The sequence below is a fragment of the Eleutherodactylus coqui genome, chromosome 2, assembly GCF_035609145.1.
Source record: "Eleutherodactylus coqui strain aEleCoq1 chromosome 2, aEleCoq1.hap1, whole genome shotgun sequence".
Classification (NCBI taxonomy): domain Eukaryota; kingdom Metazoa; phylum Chordata; class Amphibia; order Anura; family Eleutherodactylidae; genus Eleutherodactylus; species Eleutherodactylus coqui.
The window spans coordinates 318,332,600-318,358,900 of NC_089838.1; the positions used below are offsets into that span (position 1 = coordinate 318,332,600).

Genomic DNA, 26,301 nt, shown 5'->3' on the forward strand with positions numbered 1-26,301 from the left:
GTTAGGTAATGTATTCTTTTTTTTCATGTAGTGTAACTAGGGCTTATTTTTAGGATAGGGCTTATATTTCAAGCGTCCCCGAAAATCAGACTACGGCTTATTTTCAGGGTAGGTCTTATTTTGGGGGAAAACGAGGTAGTACAGACTCACAATAGGCCTATTGTATAGGAAAACACTGCAGCAGTTTCTAGTTAAAGAGACAGTGCTCCCTGGTTATGAAGAGAGACTTAGGCCACTCTCAAACACGGCGTCAGTAAACTGCCACGATTTTGATCGCAGCATTTTACTGCAATTTTTATCGGCATTTTCGAACGCAGGTTACTGCATCCAACAGCGCCTTTTAATGCACTCCATCATTGTGATGGGTGATGAGGTGCGTTAAAAAGTGCGAAAACGCACAAAATAGAACAGTTGGTGCTTGTAAATTTAAGTGCAGGTGTGTGAGGCCCCATTAAAATTAATAGGAGCGTTGTATTGTGATTAGTGTAGTTTTCAAAAAGCCGCAGTAATAGCGGTAAAAAGCGTGTGTGTGAGCGTGCCTAAGGGCTCATGCACACAGGCAGATTTTTGCTGCGTAATTCGGAGTGGGCGTCCGCCTCCGGGCTCCGCAGCAATAACCCTCCATAGCATGCTATGGAAAAATGATTCTTCATTCACACGAGTGGAAACCAACTACGGTTTTCGCTAGTGCATGAAAAATCGCAGCATGCTCCATTTTACTGCGGTTTCCGCATAGACAGCTTCCATTGAAGTCAGTGGAAGCCGTCCGACCCGCGGCCCATCCGTAATTAGCATTGTGGATGGGCCGAGGGAAAAGCAGGAGTTTAAAAAAAAAAATCTGTACTGCACATGTCCGACGGCGAGCTGTGAGGACCACCCGCAATACAGAGAAGCCGGAAGAAGACAGGTCCACGTGGATGCCGGCGAAGAAGACAACAGGTACATAGGGTTACTTGCCGCGGTCAGGGCTGGATTTCGTGCGGGATTCCTGCCGTGTGCATTCTGCCTCAATGTGATCCACCACCATGCGTCTCGGGAGTGCAGACACTGTGTGCAGTTATAGCACATCTATAGTCGTGCAGTAACCTGGTTCATAGGGACTGCGTTCCTTTGGTATTTGTCCGCTACTCTTGCCAAATGGCATTAAAATTGTTTTTATGTATCGCTTTTAGTAACTGACATAGAACTAAAGTAACCATAGGGTCAGATACTTGGTTTTCTTCCCAGCTCCTCTTGTTGATACTTACACTCATATCACTCTAATCATTTCTGTATTCATATATAAAACGTATATTTTAGTCCGTGGCTCCATCATATCCTGTAACCCGCGTGGCACCACGACCCGTGACACTGCCTCAGATTATCATAACCTCTCAGTCTGTACTCAGGACTTCCCTGCGGCACCTGGACTCTACAATACGTTATTGTAAACTATGGCTGCTTTCACACAGCTGAGAAAATTGTGCGTGATTTGTGCGTTGTGAGACACACAAATCTCGCACAGATATAATCCCATTATTTTGAATGGAGTCATATAAATGAGCGTTTTGGGGATTTTTTTGCGGCGTGTTGTGTTTCTTGGAACACATTGTCTATTGTTTTGAGTGGGACAGGAGAAAACATTGCACAGTATGTGATGCGAGGTTTCAATTGAGAACAATGGTTAACACTTGCCGATCCTCAGGAAGACAATGGATCTAGGGAACTACAGGCCTGTGAGCCTAACTTCTATACTGGCAAAGATCTTTGAACAAATTATCAAATCATGTATGCAAGTGATAAAGCATGTATGCAAGTACTTGGATAAAAATGGAGTAATTAACCAGAGCCAGCATGGGTTTAAAACAAACAAGTCATGGCAGACTAATCTAATGTCTGTCTATGACAGAATTGACAACTGGGTTGATCAGGGAAATGCGGTGGATATAGTATATCTTGACTTTAGTAAAGCATTAGACAAAGTATCTAATACTATACTTATTGAAAAAAATGACCAAATATGGGATTGACAAGGCAACGGTTAGGTGGATTCACAACTGGCTGAGTGATCGTACTCAAAGAGTGGTCATAAATGGCTTCACATCCAAGTGGAAGAATGTATGAAGTGGGGTACCACAAGACTCTGTCCTAGGCCCAGTGGTGGTCAACATTTTTATAAATCATCTGGAGGAGGAAATTGATGGAAAACCTCAAATTTGCAGATGACACAAAGCTAGGAGGGATAGCTAACACTAGGGAAGAGAGAGACAGTATTCAAAAAGATTTAGAAAAGCTTGAACAGTGGGCGGCGACTACCAGAATGGTATTTAACAGGGAGAAATGCAAAGTCCTACATCTGGGCAAGAAAAATGAAAAAAGCCCATACAGAATGGGAGGAATTGGGCAGCAAATATGAAAAAGACTTGGGTATACTAATAGATCATAGACTGAACATGAGTCAACAATGTGATGCAGCAGCCAAAAAGGCAAACACAATTATGGGATGTATTAAGAGAAGCATAGAGTCTAGTTCACGTGAGGTAATTATCACCCTCTATTCTTCCTTAGTCAGACCTCATCTGGAATACTGTGTCCAGTTCTGGGCACCCCACTTTAAAAAAGAAAAAGACAAACTGGAGATGGTGAGTGGTCTGCAAATCATGTCCTATGAGGAACGGTTAAAGGATCTGGGAATGCTTAGCTTGCAAAAAAGAAGGCTGAGAGGAGACTTATTAGCGGTCTACAAATATCTGAAGGGCTGTCACAGTGCAGAGGGATCAGCCCTATTCTCATCTGCACAAGGAAAGACTAGAAGCAATGGGATGAAACTGAAAGGGAGGAGACACAGATTAGATATTAGAAAAAGCTTTCTGACAGTGAGGCCTTAGTCAGACGGGCGTTTTTTGCCGCGATTTGCGCATGCGCATGCGTCCGGCGATTTTATAAAACCATTGCTTTGCAATGGTATCAGACACATGAGCGCTTTTTATGCGCTCGTCCGATAAATTATAGAACAGAAATCGCAGATCGCACCTATCTGCGATCTGCGATTCCTGTTCTCTTCTCTATATGCGCTCAATGGGGCCGGCGGCAGCAGCGCCGACCCCATTGAGAACATATAGAAGACAAATCCTTCTTCTCTGCCACAGCTGTAACAGCTGTGGCAGGGAAGAACGATGTTTGCCCATTGAATTCAATGGAGTCGGCAATACAGCCGACTCCATTGAAAGCAATGGGCTGCCGGCGTGCGCGGGATGAATTGTCAGGAAGGGCTTAAATATATAAGCCCTTCCCTGCAATTCATCCAGAAATGTGTAAAAATTAAAAATATATATATACTCACCTGCTCACGGCAGCCGGAGTTCCGTGCGGCCGGCCTGCAGTGGGTGTGAAGGGGGTGTGAGTCAGACTTGCCTCTGATTGGCTCAGAGCCAATCAGAGGCAAGTCTGACTCACACCCCCTTCACACCCACTGCAGGCCGGCCGCTCTGAACTCCGTCTGCCGGGACAAGGTGAGTATATATATATTTTTAATTTTTACACATTTCTGGATGAATTGCAGGGAAGGGCTTATATATTTAAGCCCTTCCCGACAATTCATCCCACACTCGCCCGCAGCGCATTGCTTTCAATGGAGCGGGCTGTATTGCCGGCTCCATTGAATGCAATGCGCTGGACAGCTCTGGCCCGTTTCTAATGAAACGCGGCTAGGAGCAGATTTTCGGGCGATTTTCGGGCACCGGTCACGCGATTTGCGGATGCGCATCCGTCATGCGATCCGCAAATTGCACGAAAAAACTCCCGTCTGACTAAGGCCTGAGGGTGATCAATGACTGGAACAGATTACCACGGGAGGTGGTGAGTTCTCCTTCAATGGAAGTCTTCAGACGCCGGACAGACATCTGTCTGGGATGATTTAGTAAATCGCTTACACCTGCTCCGGTGTGTTTTTATGTGGGTAAATACACTACATACACAAAAAAGAAACGCACAGAATTGCGTTGATTATGTGCCTAAATGCGTAGCAAATACGCCGGCTTCCTGCATATTTCATGTGTATTTACTCACAGACCTTTAATTTCATTGGGTTGTACGGTGCATAATACACACATTGCGTGAAAAAAAAATGCTCATCTGGACGAGCCCTTACTGGCAAGCTGAAGGTAGATGCAGCAGGACAGTCTGTTATTGCAACCAAATACTGGAACTCCAGTAGTCTCTCGGTCGGCCACCACGGGCGCGAGGATTTCTATGGGCAGGGATGTTCTACGTCCCTGTAATCTAAGGCCACTCTCACACATAACGCTTTCTACCGCAATTAGCGCGGCATCCCAAGCGCAGCACTAACCACAGTACAATGCTCCCATTGACTTCAATGGGCGCTCGCAGAGCTGCGCTCAAAAGTGGAGTTTCTAATGCCGCAAATTTCAAGCACTGTCTGTTCTATTTTTGCGCATTTTAACGAACTTCATCACCCGTCACAATAATGGGGTGCATGTGTGAGAGTAGCCTAAGGGCTTAAAGACACGGACGAATGCATAAAACACGTGCCGCAACGGAGTATATTTGTAAAAAATTTTTTTGGAAACTGTTCAAACTCCGCTCTGTTCTGCACGAGAAAAAAAAAAGCTGAAAGACGGCGCATATAAAGCATACGTGCGAGAAGGATCTTCACGGGGTGAATGACCCGTTGTCTGATAAAGGCCCGGATTGTAACGTAGAGCCAGTTTCAGTCCAGTTTTTTCATGATATAGTAAATCATACAGACCAATAAGCACTTAGTGGTGACATTCCCAGTTGTGTCCTCTAGGGTGCGCCGCAGCCTCACACTTCCCTCCACCCTTGCAGCTGTCTCTGTGAATGTCTGCAGGAATGTCCTGTGCCAGCAGCTCAGGCAAGGCCCTGCGTGTCAGCTAGTTGGGAGGTGTGTAGTTACCCGGCGGTAGGTTCAGGCCCTGCACTTACCCAACTTCTTAGGACCCAAAAATATTTCTCCTTTAGTACATTTTTACAATCCAGATACTAATAATGCAAGAACTTCCGATAGTCCGGCATCTGTGGGACTACTGGATCCAATAAAGCAAGATGGAAGATAAGCGGTGAGTATGTCTGCTGTTAGATATCTGTAGCAGCATTCAGAAGGCAAAACCAGGAGCGAGTCCAAGACACGAAAGACGTGCAGATCTTTCCATTTTACGTTTTCGCTGTTCGTCTCCTGGTTTTGGCTTATAAATCCCGACCATATTACACTTCTGTAACCGCACCCCTAGGGCTCGTTAACGCGGGCAGATACAATTTTGGTCTGTGAAAAGCGGATGGATTTCACTGCTTGTGTATGCTGCGTTTTTGTTGCATATATGCATTTTTTACGTCCATGCGCCATATGTTCTTCGTGTGAGCATGATGTGTATACACCACAGCGCACATGTAACACGTGTAACATCTCTGTCTGCGGCATTTTAGCACTCTATAGACTTTCCTGGGTGATGTTGGTCCGTGAATATGGAAATAAATCTCACAACATCACGGATGGGAATGAAGCCACTGAAAATCATGGGTTGCATCACTTAGCATTTTCTCGTGCCCTCGCCTCGTGCGAAAATCGTGCGATTTTTTTTTTTCCGCCAGTGCTAAGGCAGCCTCACTTATACAAGACGGCAACCGCACCGGTGCCAAGTACTAATGAGCAACCTCTCACACACCTTCTCTAGGGCTCCTACACGCTTGCGATCGCGATATCGCTGCGTTTTTTTTAATGCAAATGTCAATTGGACTTTCTAATGTTAAAAACGCATCACACAAAAATTGCGCCGCACCAACTTGCGATTTTTGTGTGATGCCTTTTTAACATTAGAAAGTCCCATTGACATTTGCGTTAAAAAAACATTTTTTTTTAAAACATCGCTCATGTGACCTCATTAAAAAGAGCGGGGTTCATTTTCATGCGAGATTCTTGGAGGAGTCCACCATTAATGCAGATAATTAAGAGGTTTTGGTTAATATTTTGGCCCAAATACACAAGCCCCCGGCAAGGTTTCCCGTTTCCTTGTGAGTCCCTACGCTAACATAAATCACATTTAGGTTTTCAGTAGCCAGTGTCCACCTTTGAGGTGCAGAGCAGCCCGCTGGATAGAAATATAGAGTCATTAATAGGCTGTAAGCCTGCATAGTACACTACATATACCATGTGGCCGACACCCTGTATATGCCCTCTTTTTGTGCAAGTATAGTACTAAGCAACCACCCCACCCCCCCCAATATAAGGAAGGTGTGTGAGTGGTCGCTTATCAGTACTTTGCAGCTATGCCGTTGCTCCTCCATTTAGCAGTTTGGCTGTTTGCATGTTAACCCTTTCCAATCACAATTTGTATCCTGGTTTTCCTAGGGGGGCTTACTCTTTTTCTGCCGTTATACAACGGCGCTATATGCTGGCTAAAGCCAGTACTGCATGAGGTGACATGTTGGATAGGCTCCAACAGCAGAGAGGCTGGCAATATACAGTAAGAGAACTCCGACGGACGTCTTCTAACATCGGAGCTGTACAGCCTTAAATCATAGTGTCTTCAGACATCAGACAGTGGATTGGAAAGGGTTAAGGGATGTGGTGCATTTACCTGTCTCTAGTATTAGTATATCAGTAAGTATATGGCTGCTTTCTGTAAAATTGCATATGTTTCATGTCCATGGGCATGTATGAAAACGCTGCATATCCCACCGTATTAAATCTCTTTTTCCCTGCGTATAATCACGTATGCGTTTTTTTGTGTAAATAACTTCCTCTTTCTTTTTTATCACTTCATTAAATGTATCCTAGCAACATGCAATAAAGGCCAAAGCAGTAAGAGTCAAAGATGCTATTGGATGCTTACAGGATGAAAATGGTGAATTAGCTGAGTATGGTGTTGAGAAGGCCAAACGTTTAAATTCCTATTTTGTATCTGTTTTCTCTCAGAAAGTAGATGGAACAGTAGCTGATCTTCCTGATGCTTTCGGGAAATAAAAGAATGCAGGCTATCTATAAGCAGAGAGATTGTGAGGGAACACTTAGCTAACTTAAATGAGTTCAAGTGTGCAATTCCAGATGAATTGCACCCTAGGATACTAAAGGAGGCAGCAGATGTAAATCCTGAACCACTTGCTATAATCTTTGAAAATTCCCGGAGAACAGGAGAAGTCCCAGAAGATTGAAGAATGGCAAATGTTGTCCCTATCTTCAAAAAAAGGGAAGAAAGTGGATCCAGGAAACTACAGCCCTGTGAGCCTGACTTCTATATCGGGGAAGATCTTTGAACAAATTATTAAACAGCATGTATGCAAGTACTTGGATGAGAATGGAGTAATTAACCAGAGCCAGCATGGGTTAGTAACAAAGGAGTCATGCCATACTAATCTAATTGACTTCTATGACAGAATCACTGACTGGGTTGATCAGGGAAATGCAGTGGATATAGTATATCTTGACTTTAGTAAAGCATTTGACAAAGTCTCTCATACTGTCCTTAGTAAAAAAAATGACCAAATATGGGATTGACAAGACAATTATTAGGTGGATTTACGACTGGTTGAGTGATCCTACTCAAAGAGTGGTCATAAATGACTGCACATCCAAGTGGAAGAATGTATCAAGTGGGGTACCACAAGGCTCTGTCCTAGGGCTAGTGGTGTTCAACTTTTTTATAAATGATCTTCAGGGAAAACTGATCAAATTTGCCAACGACAATTATAATGAAAAATAGCATGCATGCAAGGTATCTGAGTCTAACTCCATGTTGGTCAATCATCAGTACACTTCTGGTTAATTCTTAATCTCACAGTACAGATATAGGAAATCGCACAGTAATACAAATACACGCCCCAATGTCATAACAACTCACGATTGGCTTAGTATGTAATGACTATAATGATTAACATATGTTAACGCCTTAAGGTGTATGTTGCTACCAACACGTAATTTCTAGGAAAGGCAACTAGAATAGACTTTATTAATATCACTGCTAGGCAAAAGGAGGGCGAAGGTAGGGGGTATGAGCAGCCCCCTTATGAGCAGTAGGCGTCCCAGGGCTTCTCTTAAGAAAGACTTGTAGGAGAGCAGTGTTAGGCCTGAGAACTGTGTGTGGGAGATACACATAAGAATCGAATACATTCCAGCATACAATACGTTAACTATTTAAATGCCATTATTTCCTATGAAGGTAGATTTGCAAATCTACATATACATATATACACACACGTTTGCCTAGTCTGATGTAAGAAACATAATAAATACACACACAATAGAATACATATATTATCACTAGAACACTAGTAAATCATATGGATCTGGACTACTGGAATACTGTGTCCAGTCCTGGGCACCCCAATTTTAGAAAGACGTAGACAAACTGAAGCAAGTTCAGAGAAGAGATACCAAGATGGTGAGCGGTCTGCAAATCATGTCCTATGAGGAACGGTTAAAGGATCTGGGAATGTTTAGCTTGCAAAAAAGGAGGCTGAGAGGAGACTTAATAGCGGTCTACAAATATCTGAGGGGCTGTCACAGTGCAGAGGGATCAGCCCTATTCTCATCTGCACAAGGAAAGACTAGAAGCAATGGGATGAAACTGAAAGGGAGGAGACACAGATTAGATATTAGACAGTGAGGGGGATCAATGAGTGGAACAGGTTACCACAGGAGGTGGTGAGTTCTCCTTCAATGGAAGTGTTCAAACAAAGGCTGGACAGACGTCTGTCTGGGATGATTTAGTGAATCCTGCACTGAGCAGGGGCTTGGACCCGATGACTTTGAAGGTCACTTCCAACTTTAGCATTCTTAGCGTTTCACACGCAGTTGCGTAAGCACTGCATTTGCATTGCGCATTCACACGCATCCATAGAGATCAATAGGGCTTACGCAGTAAATACGTAGTAAAATATGCACATGTACATGGATCAACAAAAACCTACTGACTTTCATTGACTCCATTTGCCCCGTATGCCATGGCCGTGCAACGCATGTGTAATATGGGGTGAAAAAACACCCGCAGCAGAATTAGGGGACAGCATGAACGGGCTGCCCGTGCATGTGTTATGAAATACTGCGGCATTTCAGAATACACATATTTGAAGTTTGACTCAGAAGAGCACTCCAAGCCAGAGGGTTGTGCTCTGCTGCCTCTCCCCACCTGCATCATGTTTGTGTATAGGGAGAGCGCCATCACATATTTTGCCTGTGGCTGCGGTTGGTGGTTTGCTGACCACTGCCTACGTGTTCACCCCATTTATGCCCAGTTTTGGCCCACCTACAACATGAGGCCACGTTATAGTTTTGTACTAAGGCTATTTGGGGTTCCCAATCTGCCCCTGGACACACTTTATCCCTGCACAATATCCCTGCACATAGTGAGGAGTAGAAAAAGGAAAAACCTACAAACTTCTCCCGGGCCAAGAAGCTAGCCAGACAGCCTGATGCAGTATCAGGGCAGTCAACCCAGCGGCCCCAAATTTGGTGGGGCCGCCACGGGCCACGTATGTCAATATATGTATAATGTGATTGTTCCCAGCAAGAGAAACCACGTAATCTTGTAGATATGATACCTTTTAATGGCTAACGAAAATACGTGATGTAATAATAGCGAGCTTGCGAACCAACGCAGGGTTCTTCTTCAGGCTTATCATATATGTATATGAATGCGTATTTTTATATATATAAAAAATTGCGGGTTGCTGAATATATTGCCACAGTTTGAGGGTTTTGTAGCCCATGTTTCCCTATGGAGCCTTCCTTTCTGTTGCATCGCATGAAAACGCAGTTTTTTTGCGGTGCGTGCAACTTTTACAGTAGGAAATCCTATTGTCAAGCCCTAAAATAAGCCCTAGCTGCATTAAAAAAACCCAACCCATCACCTAAGAGCCGCCGCACGTCTCCTCTTCAGCTCCGACACACTTGATTGCAGTTTGTAGCAAGTGCTTCCTGCTTTGGAGGTTCAAAATCCCCGCTGCCAGGAAGCGCTGGCTGCGATTGGTTCATCGAAAATCCCAGCAAACGAGCGCTACAAAATTTCCACGAGAAACCGCCTACGTCTGCAAAAAAATTTAGGACCTGCTCTATCTTTGTTAGGGCTACTTATCACTGCCAATCATGATATCGCCGCTCAGAAATTGCGACTTTTTCACCACAATTTTTGAGTGTTAGCGCCGCTTTTTCCTGCATACACATCACTGTCACCTGCAATTTTCTCACACTATTTTGCGGCGATTTTTTATTGCGAAAGTCAATAGGACTTTCTAATGTTAAAAACACATCACACGAAAATCGCAAGTTCGTGCTTTGCGATGCGATAAAAAGCAGGCGCCATAGGGAAACATGCGGAAAAAACGCAGAAAAATAGGGCATGCTGCGGTTTTTATTCTCTCACAACATTGCATGAGTGAAAACATTGCAAATGTGAGGGAAACCGTTGAGAGGCATGGGGTTCATAATTCTGCGTTCTCACTCTTGAATTGCGCCATTTTATCGCCAGTGTGAAGGCGCCCTAACGCAGAAAAAGGTGTTAAAAAGGGAGTGGGAGGGACTTACCCTGCTTACAACACAGGGAAAAGAAGACCGCTGGCCCTAATATGGCACTTAATTGCCATTCTATTCCACGGGAAGGGTGTAACACGCGAGCGCGTGAACTGGCAATTTGATTGCAAAAAAAAAAAAGCGATCTATCTGCTGCCACGGACGTATCAGCCTGCTTCTTGCCATCTCCTGATTGCGTGCCGTACGGGCGAACATATTTACGCATACATTCATCTGAATGAGCCCGCCCAGTGAAGTGAGCCGTCACAACAAACAGCGGGTGGCGGCAGAAGGGCAGGTAACGCTCCTGTTCTTAACTACAGTCAGCCCCATTGAATCTTTGTTGTTGCGGTGGGGGGTTGGTCTTGTATCTACATTGTACACAGTGCAGAAAAAAAGGACACTGTATTCTATGGGTCAGCACGATTACTATGATACCAAATTTGTACGGTCCTTTTTTTTTCTCCAAAGATTTTATTTTTTTTAATTATTTTTTTTGACAATTTCTGACCACCATCATTTTTTAAAATTTTTCTGTCAACATAGTTGGGTGAGGGCTTGTTTTTTTTTGTGGGACGTCCTGTAAATTCCATTGGTACCATATTGGAGTAAATACGACTTTTTGATCGCTTTTTATAAAAAAATTTCTCGGAAATGGGGTGACCAAAACATACTTTTTGCGCTTTTTTTCTTTCTCCTGACAACGTTCACTGTGCAGGGTAAATAATGAGTTACTTTGATAAATCTTACTTTTATGGTCGCAGATTTTTTTAAAATTATTTATTATTTTACTATTACCTTTAATTTTTTTTAAAGTAATTAAACTTTTTTAAACCTACGTTTTACATATTTTTTAGTCCCCGTAGGGGTATGAACGTGCGATGGTTAGATCACTCATGCAGTATGATGTAATACTGATTGGCAATCTGCTGCGGCCTCAGGCTATCACCTATCCTCTTTATACGTGATATAAGTTCATTCTTGTACGATCCCTTTAAGAGCTCGTTCACATGGGCATATCGATACAGCAATTTTGACGCATGTAATACGCAATGAATAGAGCCATTAGTTGCCATGGGTTCATTCACATGAGGGGATTTTTCCATGTAATGTTTAAGGCCGCCTGCAGACGAGCGGGTCGGATCCGGCAGCGAGAAATCTCGCCGCGCGATCCGACCCCAGAGCCTGCAGGGGCGAGCGCGTACTCACCCGCGCCTGGCGGCCCCGGCTCTTTGATGTGCCGGCTGCCGCGCAGCCGGCGCATGCGCAGACCGGAGCCGGCGGCCAGGTGAGTGCGTGATCCGCACAAAATTAGAACATGCCGCGGTTTGTTTGCCGCGCGAGATTTCGCGCGGCCAAACCGCGGCCGTCTGCATAGGAGTGCGTATTGTAATGCACTCCTATGCAGACTTTCAGCGGCGGAAATCCCGCGGGAAATCCCGCGGCGGGATTTCCGCTCGTCTGCAGGCGGCCTAATTGTGTGAAAAAATATGCGGCACGTTCTATTTTGGTGTGTATTACACACTGCAATAGGCCATTAAATTGAATTGGTCAGCATGGGGTTGGAGCCATCCGGGAAGTGTTCTCCCACCTCCATTCACAGTATGCAGACGTGAATGACTGCCGTTTACACGGAACGGCGTTGTGTAGTTCTCTGCACACAAACTGAACAGCTCTCGCTCAGCCGCTGCGTGCGTGTACACGGGACAAGATCGTTCAAATTCCTGCAGCTGTCCCGTATAAAAGGGGCTTTCAGCAACTCGAGTCTGCAGCCCACACAGCTGACCGTCAGAGATCCTCTCCATAGAAAAGGTTTCCCATTGTTGCTATTATTTCATGGACGGCCTCTCAGAACAGCAAATACCGGAGTACTAATGGGAGTGCCAGCTTTAGGGCTTAGATACAGCCGGCTGGTCATGCGACTAGTTGTCAGACACAGGACAGGCTAATAGTAGGTGCCCATTGTAATCAGAATCAGCCAGCAGACAGAACTGCACATTTCTCTCATTCATTATATATAAAATGTTTGTTGCTTCAGCAGTTTGTGGAAGTTCAAAATTCTATTTGGTAGAACTGGTACAGAATATAAAGGGTTAAGTGTCATCCAGAGGGAAAGCGCCGGTGACAACTGGAGGTGATGACAGCTGCCGGCTTGCAGACAGAGGCGATGAGTCACTGATCCTACAAACCAGCTTCACTGCAGGAACAGGTGCAATAACCTCCATATTAATCATTACTAGGACTGCACTGCCGCCACGGTGGGGATATAGGTGTATCAGCGCTTCTGAACTTCAGCCCTAAAGTCACCGCAGCAAGCCAGAAGTTCTTACAGTTGGTGGATTTAATGGGATTCTGGCACCAGGGTTATGAAGTTGGACTCTGGGCACAGCTCTGAATCATGGAGGCGGGCTGCGCTGGCTTCTCCCCACCCCCAGCATGCAGATTGACAGCTCTCTCCCTTTTGTGTATAGGGACAGAGCTGCAAATAAGGGAGATGAAAATATACACAGAGGAGCTTATGTGGCCTTTTCCGTCTCCGCACTCACCATCTAGGTGCTCTCCCTAAGGAGAAAAGATAGTCCTTTCTGACCTTGGGACAGATCTGCAGGTAGGAAGAGACCAGAACAGCCCCGCTCCAAGTAAAACTTCGTGAACCTGGTGCCAGAATCCCTTTAGGACGGTTATTCCCAACTCAGTCTCCTGATAGAGCCACTGGATAGAATCTGATAACTGCATATCCCAGTTTGCTGGCCAGGAGTTACAGAAACAGGGCAAGAAGGCCCACTGGGCTGTTTCCATAGCTCCTGACCATCCAATAGACTTGGGCTGGGGACCAGAACTAGGTGCAGGTCCCACAAGGTGGGGTGGTATAACCCATAAAGGGATCAGATGGGAATAGTCCTGTCATGTAGACACACTGCAGTAGATCACCTGTATAATATAGCCAGACAGCTCTACAGCGTAGGTAGTGAACAGGTTAATCAGTTCCCTCTAAACCATGTGCTGCCGAGGATCACAATTTAATGTCTCATTAGAAAGCAAAGCGTTCTTCCCAGAAACCACAGGTGGAGAAATGCTGACCGCTTAGTTCAGCCATAGAGAAGAGTCGGTGCCAGCAGCAATCAGCAAAGCTCTGCCTGTGGTTTTGCAGTGGAGGAACTGCTGCTTGCACCACCAACTGCAGGTTACGGTCACACGGGGCAAGTTTTACAGATTTTCTGTAGAACCTGCTGTAAAAATCCAGTTACAGTCTGTGTATTCTCCATTTGTACAGAAGAAAAGTCTCACCATGCCCAGTGTTCATCTGTATCAGACGAGATGCCGTGCAGCCAACCTCCGGAGTTCTGCCTGCATTTTGCAGTGAAGCAGCCTTAAGGGTCATTAGAGTCTGTTGCGTATGCGTTGTATTACTTTAGTGTTAGCCATGTATGCCCATCTCCATCAGTCATGGCCAAGATGAAATACCAGTCTATGTATAAAGACCCGAGTAAGATGTTCTAGTCGGCGAGTTGAGCAATGTGTTTTGTAAGGGGCGGGTGAGCATGAATATACATGAACAGATATATTAGTCTTACCCACTGAGCACGAACCATGCCCAGTAGATGTTGTGCTGCTGTAAGCATCCATTAAACCATTGCACCCTCCCATTGTTATAGGTCTGAGCCATAGACACCTGCACTATCTAGACTAAACTTCATGACACCCCATGGCCTACTTAGCACTATCCTGAAAGCAGGCAGGGCAGCATGAAGTCCCAACCCAATCAAGTCATAATTCAGCTACACCCAAGCTCACACCTCTGTGCAAGTCATCTACCGGAAAGCCTGATAGTGATTTATCCATCTAGTCAGTGGTGATACTGGAGACGTCATACCTGACTAGGGCACAAGTGCCACCTGCCTCCAGGAGCCATGCAGTATATGGAGTAGAGGGAAGGTACTCTATAGTATGGCATGTCAGCTCAACTGTGGTACATTCAGACAGGGCCATATACTGCAGAGCAGCGCTCCTAGGAGACAGAACAGTCGTACCCTCGGCATTTTACAGATGTAAGAACTAGAAATGCAACATCTGCAATGGAGGCGCTACCACCTCTTTTGGTAATCACTCCATTGCAGAACCGCTGCAACTGTAAAGAAGTCTTTCCTATACTGAAGTCTGAATTGTCTTTTCTCCTGCTCATGTGTATAGTCATGGAATAACTTGACAGCTTCTTGTCCTCTACATTAAGGGGCTGTCTGATTACTGATGTTTGTGCAATAGTTCTAACAGCAGTACTTACCCATCCTCTGCCATGAAGATCCAGCAATGTTGCCCTGCTGTCCTAGTGATTGTGGAAGATGTCAGCAGAAGTCACCCAACTGCTGCAGCATTAGTGCCCACATCCTGGCCACCGTGATGCCAGGCGTACTGCAGCAGTCAGGCGACTCCTGATGAAGTCAGGTTTGCCTTGTAAGCAGACAACCCTTTTAATGAATAGTCACCTCCAAGGAGTTTTGTCTTGAGACGTTTCCCCAGCAGCATTACCGCTCCCCCATAGACCACACAAGACCAAGGAATAGTTTCGCACAGGCTTTTATTCAGTAGTGTGCAGACTTAGTAGCATGGCTGGGATAAGTGCCGTCTTCCTGTGCGACAGGTCCAATAATTCGGGTGACAGATTTACAATCACATGTATGTACTCACTTAAACCATACAGACAGAAAGAAATGCAGCAAGAGACACCCGGGGCAGGAGGGATGAGTAATCTGGACACCGGATCTGATCCTCATGAGCACAAGGAGTGGATCCTTTCTACATTACAGATAAGTGCCACTAGTGGGCAGCCCGCCTCACCAGGGAGTGCCAGTTATAGTTCAGACTGTGAACGTCTGGGGCAGGAGGGCGGCCTATGCCAAATAATAAAAAGGGTTTATGGTTGGGAGAGTAGTCATGCACAGGAGCCGAGTGACGCAGTAGTGTTAGCACGGCAGCAAGATGACAGGGGTAGGTGTAAGTGCCATCTGACCAACAGAGGTAGATGGTCAAATCACTGAGCTGCAGGGCAGTAAGTGGGCAGCGGAGCCTCAGAACAGGTAAAGAAATACAGAAGGGCAGTGCAAGTAGCCTTCATGCCCCCCTCACCTACAGTCTCCTATCCACTAGGGAATGGGCATCACTGTGCACATGGCACAATGTACAATGCAGACGATGAGCACATGGCAGCCAGGGACTCCTCTAGGACAATCACAAGTTACTTTCTTGAACCAGACAATGAACTATTCCACAATCCTCCATAATTTGGAGGAAGCGTCTCTCCAGCTCATGCAGACATACTAGATCACAACATCGAGTCCTCACAATGGACTGGCCTGGTCGGCTACAACACAAAGACGGACACCAAGAAGTCTTCACAAGCCATGGAGATGCCAGTGTACTGCAAACAAGTCATTTTAGTGCATGTTCCAACTCCATGATGAAGTTAGCGTTCACCTATTCAGAGGCTCTGCTGTTCAGATTGGGGTGCTGTGATGGGACTTGGGGTGGCATGAAAGTAGGAGGGTTAGCCATCGTGGGTAGATGAAGTGTGCAGCTTTAAGCGACCTCTTCCTCCGCTTCTTCTTCAAACTCTCCCTCTTCTGCTGTGGCATCCTGGTACTGCTGGTACTCTGACACCAAGTCGTTCATGTTGCTCTCAGCTTCGGTGAACTCCATCTCGTCCATGCCCTCTCCGGTGTACCAGTGAAGGAAAGCCTTGCGCCTGAACATGGCGGTGAACTGCTCAGAGATACGTTTGAACAGCTCTTGGATGGCCGTGCTGTTGCCAATGAAGGTGGCCGCCATCTTCAGGCCTCGTGGTGGGATGTCACACACTGCAGTCTTGACATTGTTGGGAATCCATTCCACAAAGTAACTGCTGTTCTTGTTCTGGACATTCAACATCTGCTCATCCACTTCCTTCATGGACATGCGGCCTCTGAACACGGCTGCCACTGTCAGGTAACGTCCGTGTCTTGGGTCGCAAGCGGCCATCATGTTTTTGGAGTCAAACATCTGCTGGGTGAGCTCTGGCACAGTGAGGGAACGATACTGTTGGCTTCCACGACTTGTCAGAGGAGCAAACCCTGGCATGAAGAAGTGAAGACGTGGGAAGGGGACCATGTTGACTGCCAGTTTACGGAGATCAGCATTGAGCTGACCTGGGAAGCGCAAGCAGGTTGTGACGCCACTCATGGTTGCACTGACCAAGTGATTAAGATCACCATACGTAGGCGTCGTCAACTTGAGTGTGCGGAAGCAGATATCGTACAGAGCCTCATTGTCTATGCAGTAGGTCTCATCTGTGTTTTCTACCAGTTGATGCACGGAGAGGGTGGCGTTGTATGGTTCTACCACAGTGTCGGACACTTTTGGGGAGGGCACTACACTGAAGGTATTCATGATACGATCAGGATACTCTTCCCTGATCTTGCTGATGAGAAGGGTCCCCATGCCGGAGCCGGTACCACCACCCAGGGAGTGAGTGAGCTGGAATCCTTGAAGACAGTCGCAGCTCTCAGACTCTTTCCTCACCACATCCATGACGGAGTCCACCAGCTCTGCTCCCTCGGTGTAGTGACCCTTGGCCCAGTTGTTTCCGGCTCCACTCTGACCTGTATGAGAAGAATCAAGGGCAGCGTTAATATGACAGATAGGAAGATGCCACCTCACCATAAAAAACACCCTAATCCTCTGGACGGCCAAAGACAAGACCTGAAACAAAGATGGCTAAAACAAGTTTCTAACTCCCCTACAAGGCTCGGACCATGCTATCAGCTCTGGAGAGTCAAAACAGCAGGTCTAAGACTAGCAATGCACTGTGGGATTAGTCTGGAGACTGCAGCCGCCATCTTAGACAGCCGAAAAGACCGGGAACTAGTGGATTGGAGGGACATCAGGTTATACACCTCTTCCCCTTCTGGTCCAAAGATAGGAGTCCCAAAAAAAAAAAAAAAGGGTTGTTTTAAAGTTGCTTCTGCTTTGAAAGTAGAAGTAATTTATGTCCCCCCACATCTACCCCGAGTCCCTGGATATCCTGTTGGGCTTGCTTAATATTTACCATGAAATCTTACTTTATAAACAGCATTAAACTGAATTTGCATGCAGTTTTGAGACATGGCCAGAGGTGGAGCCAGCAGGAAGGAGAGACGATTTGCCGGCCATGACCGGAGAATCGCTATGATTCTCTGCTCGTGGAGGGGGGCGCTACGCTACGGAAAGCGTGCACTGTGTTTCCTTCGGCCAGATTATCGCTGTGGCAAACACATTGCAATAACGCTTGTGGACAGGCAGCCGCAGACATCCTCCGGTTAGGTTCCCCATTCCTTTTGGATAAACTTCTGGCTCTAACCAAAGCCTGCAAGTTTAATGGCTGCCAACTGTTGGGCGATGCAGGATCTGAGGCTTCAGTCATGTCTTTTGGAATCACATGGACACCGAGGAGCAGGTCTGCAGAGCTGGTAGAAGTGTATTGCATATTTACAGTTTAGTCGAGTTGTGTTCTGAAATTGTATTCATATAGTGTTATATCTAATATGTTTGATTATATCATGTAGTGATGGAAAGCCTGATGTTACCATCTTAATACAGTAGATGCATCACTTAACCACGAGTCACATGAAGGAGTTGGAGTCTGGGAAAGTTGAGGAGCTCAACAACTCCGAGGCCAAGGAGGAGTCAGCAGCAGTTTATAGCCTACAGAGCAGCAATCTCACTGCCTCTACAGGACCTGGTGGTCACAAGACTGCTGGCTGCCCCCCAACATAGCTGCTGCTGGTGGTCTTACCACTACAGATGTACCAATTAGAGGAAAACTGAAGCCAATTATATAGAGTACAAAATAGTCATCCTACAACAAGCTTTGGGCCTTGTTTACAAGTCAGTTAGGACTGACACTGTTGGCTACCAATGTGACCGATGAGCCACTGCTGACATGAGGTATAGTGGCCATTTAAGACATTTGTCAGCCTGGTTACCTCATTGACAGCAGGACACAAAGCTACTACAGATAGGACATTGTCACTGGGTGTCCCAATTGTTTAGACAGGGAGGGGCAGAGGAAGCGAGCGACGCCGTCACACCTGTGTGCACATCCACCTATAATTCAGGTCAGGCCATCTTATCCACGTTTGTTAGGAGTCATCAGAAATGCAAGTAGGCTGCAGCCCTGGGAGAGGCTGGGCGAGGAGTTCACAGTAATTAGAACTAAGGGTTAAGCAAGCATTCAGTCTCCCATCATCTAGTAGGTCAGTCATTACTGGGCTGTGAGCTCAGAGGCCCACAAGATCCTCCAAGAAGTCCTGAGCATCTCAGCAACACCACGACATGTGACAAGATGATCAAGAGAGACTTCCCCTTTAAGGCCGCGTACCGCTGTGCACTTTGTTTTGGGAAATAAAGCCTTTTCAGAAATTGTTTTTCATTAAGAAATTTTTTGATTGTTTTACTTTTAGGTTTGTATTTGCCAAGGCCCTGGGAGCTGGGGGTGGGGGGTGGAATGGGACGTGACGGACGGACAGACTGAAGTCAGAGTAAGCTGACAGCTCCCTGCCGGCTGTGAACATACATTCATGCAACTGAGCCATTACACAGGGCTGTATGACCTTACTGGGGGATGGTGGAGGAGAGCAGAAAGCCACTATTACAGAGGTCTTATGATAGAGCCAGGGGAGGGGGAAGGAGTACGAGATCAGGAGGCTGGAGGGCAGAGAACACCATTACACAGGGCTGGGATTTAGTCCTGGCCCCTAGCACTGGGGGTTGGACAGATGACCAGCAGCTACTTGGGATATGAGAGGAGAGATAGCTGTGTAGTATTGAAGGGGTGTGGTTATGCTACACAGCCTTTAAGAGGAGAGGTAGGGGAGCTGAGCTTGTGCATTCATGAAGCTGATCAGTGTTAGGAACACCCCCATGCAAAAGAAAAACAAAACCCAAAGTGCCTAGTTTTCCTGCATGGATGTGGTAAAATAGGTGATTTTCTATGCACAGAAGGTCTCCATAGCCTTTACGTGTCCTGGAGTATTCCCTGCTGTAGGCATAGAGAACCAGTCACTGGGACCCACAAGTCTTTACACTGCATGCTATAGAAGCACCAGTCTATCCCAGGCCTTTTCTACAAGACCCCAGTCTATAGGAACCGTCCAAGGCCCCGGCAAGAGACTAATGGGAAAGGCTAAAGCAATGGAGTTCCAATAAGTGACCAACCAGGACATCTTACAGCACTAGATGAAGGGTACGCAGCGACTAAGACAACACTTCATGGCAGGTTCTTCACGTACAACTGGCTGGCCTGATATGTACCAACCCTCACAGCCAACTTACCAAACACAAAGTTGTCTGGTCTGAAGATTTGTCCAAACGGTCCAGAGCGTACGGAGTCCATGGTGCCCGGCTCCAGGTCCACGAGGACGGCCCTGGGGACGTACTTCCCACCTGTAGGACACAGCAAACCCCTGATCAGATATTATACTCATGGGTCAGTTACAGAAGGTCACATGCAGAGTAGTTACACGGGGCTACAGCGTTTGATCCACTCTGGTCTCTGAAGAGCCTCAGACTCTGCTCCATCCTTGCTGCTATGCTTTATACTGCAGCTCTACTTGTTTTGACTGCCTGCTTTGTACAAGCAGGAGGGGAAATCAGTGCAAAGAGCTGATCATCCCAGCAAGGAGAGGAAGGAACCAGAGGACAATGTGACAAGTGGGTGGAGCCAACTGTACCTGAGGCCTCGTTATAATAGACGTTAATTCTCTCCAGCTGCAGGTCGCTGTCGCCATGGTAGGTCCCGGTGGGATCGATGCCGTGCTCGTCACTGATGACCTCCCAGAACTGTAGAGGAAGGAAGAGGAAGCAATGAGGGGAGTATTGTCAGGGCGGACAGGACGCTCCCATGCCATACAATGTGGAGATATATATGGCCACCATCCCAGCTCACGGCAAGAGCGCCAACTAGAGGAGCTCTATTCTAACAGTATAGGGGGGCTCCAGTGACTACATCCAGACATTGGGGGAATAAATATATTTTATACCAGATTGTGGTCTAAAAAGTTGCAGAGTTTTATGCGAACCCCACTGCACCCCATGCAAGAGGCAGCCCCCCCCCCAACATTTAAGGATAATTACACCAAAAACAGTTGTAAGTTATACCAGAACTCTACAGCTGACTGTACCCGACAGGTGAGAAGCCCGCACCTCGCCGTATATTAGAGCATCATGTGCCAGTGGCGACCATATTAAGACTGGCGTTTGAGATGCAGGTCTGGTTCCCCCTCTATCTAAAACGGAAGTACTGCTTTATAATGCTATGGGGGCGCAGCGCCCCCAGCAGTCTGATGGATTGTTACTGACCGTTGTGAACATTTAGGCAAAGTATCAAAATATAAAAGATGTGCGCAGAAAGACCTGCTGATGGCACCACTAGTGGAGAGTCGTGAGGCAATGGGCACTGTCTGTAGGTGACACAGTGGTCTGTGGAAGGATGGCATGTACCCGGGCACTGTCTGTAGGCGACACATTAGTGGTCTGTGGAAGGATGGCATGTACCCTGAGACATGAAGGGGGGCAGGGGAGGACAGACACCAAATGCAGGTAGCCCAATATGGCGGTTTGTGGGAAGAGAAGCTGTGATGTCCCTCCTGTCTTTTGGGCACATGCCATCCTGCCATGAGTGATGAAGGTTCTGCCCCAAAATACATATTACTGCTGGGTTTTACTGGCTAAATAAGATTTGGGCTACGTTATCCTGGTGCTTCAGACTTTACTGGAGAGCTGCGCCAACACCAGTCCTCAGCGCAGCCCGCCTGTGGGGCCACCTGGTTGGCAGCACCTCTACCTCGAGGTCTTGGCCCTGGCACCCAGCTCTGTGGCACTCCTTGCGTTCGCTCCACCCTTTTCATCTACTAAAATATGAAGTTGGCCATGTTATACACAAGTTGTGTAACATCCATCGTGACCGGATTGTGGCCGCCCGCTCCCACCATGTTGGTTGCCAGCTCTGAAGCAGCATTAGAGATGTTACAGCCCTCGCTCTGCAGGGACGAGCCAAGAATGGAGACGTGGGGCAAGATGGCCTCTATATTAGGAGCGGGACGCACATGGGTTAGGACGCTTCAGGGACTTCATGCCCACTGAGGAAGGGGCACCAGACGGGCAACTTGAGGTTATAATCTACCCCAATGACACCACAGTACGGGGGAGAGACGTCTGCGCTGAGCAGGTAGTGTGTATTCATTGGGGCGGAGGACATTGTGCCGCAGGGCGAGGAGCCCGGGACGACAGATATCCTGTATCACTCCCTTCCATTATATCCTGCGCTGTAACAGCCACGGCTGCCCATTATCCCGCAGCTCCCCTCCCCCGCCGGTCACAATCCTCTGCTCAGAGGGCTGTCACACGTCGCAGCACTGCCAGAAGATGGCTGCCGCAGCTGGAGGCTGCAGGAATACCGACAGCCGGCAGGAGATTCCTCTACACGTCAGACGAGACACCAATGTGACTACTCAGGCCCAGCGAGGTACGCAGCACCGCCGAGCGCCAATGTGCAGGACGGAGGCGTCACAAGACTGCAATAAATCAGTTAGCAGATGACAGATATCTGCAGTAAGGAAGTAACCATTATATAACAACCCCCCCTCCCCCCCGAGGAGGATAAACTCTCCCGTCTGGTGGGATATGCGTTATCGCACGTCAGGCGGCACGGAGACTCGGGTCCATTTCTGCTCCGTAGGCGTCACCTGACACCGGAGCGCCCAGATCCGGCCGGGGAGGGGCAGCGATGTGTCATGTACCGATGACTAACACGCATGTCACACGCTCCCAGCACATGCCGATACCAGCGCCAGCCAGACTTAAAGGGCAAGGCACAAAGGGGCGCAGCCCTCGGCAGCCATGACACCTCCAGTACAGAGGAAGGCTTCTTCTCACTGACATTATACTGAATGGACAATGAGGACTACAGGAGCCAACATCCAGCTGTAGAGAGGGGGCGCCACCGCCATACTGTGCCAGGCAGGAGCCAGGGCACCACCACCATACTGTGCCAGGGCACCACCGCACCACCACCATACTGTGCCAGGGTGCCACCACCATACTGTGCCAGGCAGGAGCCAGGGCACCACCGCCATACTGTGCCAGGGCACAGCCCCCCAGGAAACATCCTACAGAGTGTCAGCTCCGCAGGTCAGGATCCCTCCAGCACCATTACCAGACTGATGAGTAGAGCGTCAGCTCCGCAGCACAGAATACACATCAGCAGCTGCGCAGGACCCCAGATGTGCTACAGTGGCAACAGGCAGAGTCCTGGGCTGCAGAGCTGACGATCTAAGTGACCCAGACCTCCATGGCAGCCCTACAGATTCGATTATAACACTGCAGGCAGGACCCCCAGAACACTGCAGACCCCACAATACAGCCACCCGCCGCAGACCCCCACAATACAGCCACCCGCCGCAGACCCCCACAATACAGCCACCCGCCGCAGACCCCCACAATACAGCCACCCGCCGCAGACCCCCACAATACAGCCACCCGCCGCAGACCCCCAGCTCTGCAGGTCAGGACCCTCCTTGTAAATACTCATACTAGAGTGCAAGCTCCTCAGCCCAGCCCACGCATTAGATCGCCAGCTCTGCAGCATCACAGCACGAGGACATCCGTAGATGATAGCACAGATACGCAGGAGCGCCCCCCGCCGGGGAGAACTGTCAGCTCCCGGCCGCCCCTCACCTTGGCGCCGATCTGGTTGCCGCACTGCCCCGCCTGCAGGTGCACGATCTCCCTCATGTCTCCGGTGTTCCGTTACTTTAGTGATTGCAGCTGACAGCGCCGAGTCCTCAACCTTCTGCTCGTCCCCGGACGAGTGCGCGCGGCTTATATACCGGCTGACGTCAGCGATCCCAGAGGAGGCGTGGTCACCGGCAGCCATGTCTAAAGTGGGCAAAGAGAGCGTCCGCTGGGGAGGCGGCCATCTTACATCAGGACTGGGAATTCCCGCAGAGAAGCCATTTTGCTTCATGTCAGATTGCCCACACATGCCCGGGCTTTCTAATGAAGTGACTCGGTTTTATTTCGCCACCTTCGGTTTTAATTAGTGTTTCGACTATTGCGCAGCCTGAATCGGAACACTGCACCACCGTGTGGCTAAACTGAGTAGTGCAGCAAATATAACCAGATAGAAAGTTGGAAAATCCTGCTCTTGAGCGGCACCGTGTGGCCGTGCTAAGTTAGTGCAGCAGGTATAATCAAACCGAATAATGTCAACCGAATTTCCGTGCGCCATCGTGTGGCTACACCAAGGTAGCACAATGGATTTTTCAGACATAAATATACAGTTACTCCCCGACTTGCGAACAGGTTCCGTTCCGGGAGCCCGTTCGCAAGTCCGTTTTGTTCGCAAGTCGAACAAGTAGTAGTATGGAGCGGGATCGCGGGTGGATCGCGCTCCATACAACGTCGGGTGCAGGCTGTTCTTGCAGCGGACACCCGGCGGCAGCAGTTCCGACGAGCCGCGCCGCTTGTCGGAACTGTTAACACTTTAAATACCGCTCTGACAGCGGTATTTAAAGTGTTAACAGTTCTGACGAGCGGCGCGGCTCGTCGGAACTGCTGCCGCCGGGTGCCCGCTGTAAGAAACAGCCTGCACCCGACGTTCAGGGGGCCCGTACAGCGTCCCACGATGAGATCGCGGGACGCTGTGTGGTTGCTAGGCAGCCGGGGACCTCCTGAAAGGCCCCAGGGCTGTCTATGCAGAGTGCCCATCAAGCGCACGGCTTGCTAGGCGCTCTGCATAGACAGCCCTGAGGCCTTTCAGAAGGCCCCTGGCTGCCTAGCAACCGCGATCTGACCGGACAGGCTGCTATCAGGCTTGATAGAAGCCTGCCTGGTCCCTGCACAGTATGATGTAATGCCATAGCATTACATCATACTGTGCAGGACAGATAGTTCGTATCTAGCGAAATTCGCAAGTCGAATGTTCGCAAGTCGGGGACTATCTGTACAGTATTAACCTGGTTGGAATCAAATATGCCAAGTTGTATTTGTTGTACTAAAGATGGCCACACGGTGGAGCACCGAAACCCCGCTGTCATCTTTATTGCAGCAAATATAATCAGGCATAAACATATCAACCAGGTTTCTGTGCGCCATCCCGTGGCCGTCCTTTGGTAATGCAACAAGTGTAATCGGATGTAAAGGTGTGAATCTGGTTTCTGCGCGCCACCCTGTGGCCATGTTAAATTAGTGCAATATGTGTAAATCAACCGAATTTCCCTGCTCCCTCGTGTGGCCCCACCTAGGTAGTGCAACAAATATAATCAGGCATAACATTGCCAACAGGGTTTCTCTGCGCCACCGTGTGGCCATGATTAGGTAGTGCAAGAAAAATAATAAAGCATACAATTGCCAACAGGGTTTCTGCGCGCCACCCTGTGGCCATGCTAAGTTAATGCACCAAGTGTAATCAAGTGTAAATGTTAACCGAGTTTCCTGTGGCCGCACCTAAGTACAACAAGTGTAATCAAGCCTAAAATTCTCAACAGGGTTCTGTGCGCCACCTTGTGGCTGTTCTTTGATAATGCAACAAGTATTATCAGATATAAAGATGACAGTCGGGTTTTGGTGCGCCATTGTGTGGCTACGCCCAGGTAGCGCGACTGATAACTCAGGCATAAATATTTAACCGGGTTGGCATCAAATGTGTTTGATAGTGTTTGTTGTATTAACGATGGCCACAAGGTGGAGCACCGAAACCCCGCTGTCATCTTTATGGCAGCAAATATAATAAGGTATAAACATATTAACCAAGTTTCTGTGCGCCACCGTGTGGTCCCACCTTGGTAGTGCAACAAATATAATCGGGCATAAGATTGTCAACAGGGTTTCCCTGCGCCACCGTGTGGCCGTGATGAGGTAGTGCAAGAAATATAATCAAGCATACAATTGTCAACAGGGTTTCCCTGCGCCACCCTGTGGCCGTGATTAGGTAGTGCAAGAAATATAATCAAGCATACAATTGTCAACAGGGTTTCTGAGCGCCACCCTGTGGCCATGCTAAGTTAGTGCAAGGAGTATAATTTCGGTGCTCCATCGTGTGGCCGCACCTAGGTAGTGCAACAACTATATCAGGCATAAAATTCTCATCAGTGTTTCCGTGCGCCACCGTGCGGCCATCCTTTGATATTATCAGACAAAGATGACAACAGGGTTTTTGGCACTGTGTGTTTATGGGTGTGCTACAAATATAGTCAGGCATAAATATGTCAACTGGGTTGGTATCAAATAGAATCCATTATGCCTGATTATGTACTAAGGATGACCACAAGGTGGCGCACTGACACCTGACTGTCATCATTATGACATTAAGCATAATAAGATCCAAATATGATCCGGGTTTCTGTGTGCCACCATGTGGTAATGATTAGTTAGTGCAACATGTGTAATCAGAGGTATCTTATCTACAAGGTTGCTTGGGTTCTCTTGTTGGGGGCAATCACATTTTAATGAGATAAAGATGTGAACCTGATTGCCGTGCGCCATCTTGTGGCCATGCTCAGGTACTGCAACAAATATAAATAGGCATGAATATGTCAACTCTAAAGCGCCACCTATTAGAAGGCAGTGTTCCTGCAAGTCAATGTCTGACCTTTTAAGGGCTCCTACTCACTTGTGTTTTTTTAACGTTGCGTTAATGCTGCGGTTTCTTAACGCAAATGTCAATGAGACTTTCTAATTTAAAAAAAACATTGCACAAAAATCGCAAGTTTGTG

General features: G+C 47.6%; 2 protein-coding genes across 2 annotated transcripts in view; both read right to left on the minus strand.

The window, feature by feature from the left end:
* Window positions 1-13,864, minus strand: part of DENND1C (DENN domain containing 1C) — a 60,496-nt gene extending 46,632 nt beyond the window's left edge. The window contains exon 1 of the mRNA XM_066593739.1: window positions 13,808-13,864. The gene's annotated coding sequence lies outside the window, so the exon portion shown is untranslated. The remainder of the gene's footprint in view (window positions 1-13,807) is intronic.
* Window positions 13,865-15,078: 1,214 nt separating this feature from the next.
* On the minus strand, window positions 15,079-23,420 carry TUBB4A (tubulin beta 4A class IVa). The gene is made up of 4 exons (XM_066593740.1): window positions 23,264-23,420; window positions 20,260-20,368; window positions 19,862-19,972; window positions 15,079-17,151 (listed from the first exon to the last, which is right to left on the minus strand). The coding sequence occupies exons 1-4, from the start codon at window positions 23,318-23,320 to the stop codon at window positions 16,094-16,096; spliced, it is 1,335 nt and encodes a 444-aa protein (XP_066449837.1). The 5' UTR covers window positions 23,321-23,420; the 3' UTR covers window positions 15,079-16,093.
* Between the last annotated feature and the right edge of the window lie 2,881 nt (window positions 23,421-26,301).

What these genes read in the sequence shown, in the direction of transcription:
- TUBB4A (XM_066593740.1), bottom strand. Translation starts at nt 23,320, where the DNA reads ATGAGGGAGATCGTGCACCTGCAGGCGGGGCAGTGCGGCAACCAGATC. An exon ending in GCAACCAGATCGGCGCCAAG is followed by an intron (nt 20,369 to 23,263) that starts GTGAGGGGCGGC and finishes CTTCCTCTACAG; the next exon opens with TTCTGGGAGGTCATCAGTGA. An exon ending in ACCAGACAACTTTGTGTTTG is followed by an intron (nt 17,152 to 19,861) that starts GTAAGTTGGCTG and finishes CTTCTCATACAG; the next exon opens with GTCAGAGTGGAGCCGGAAAC.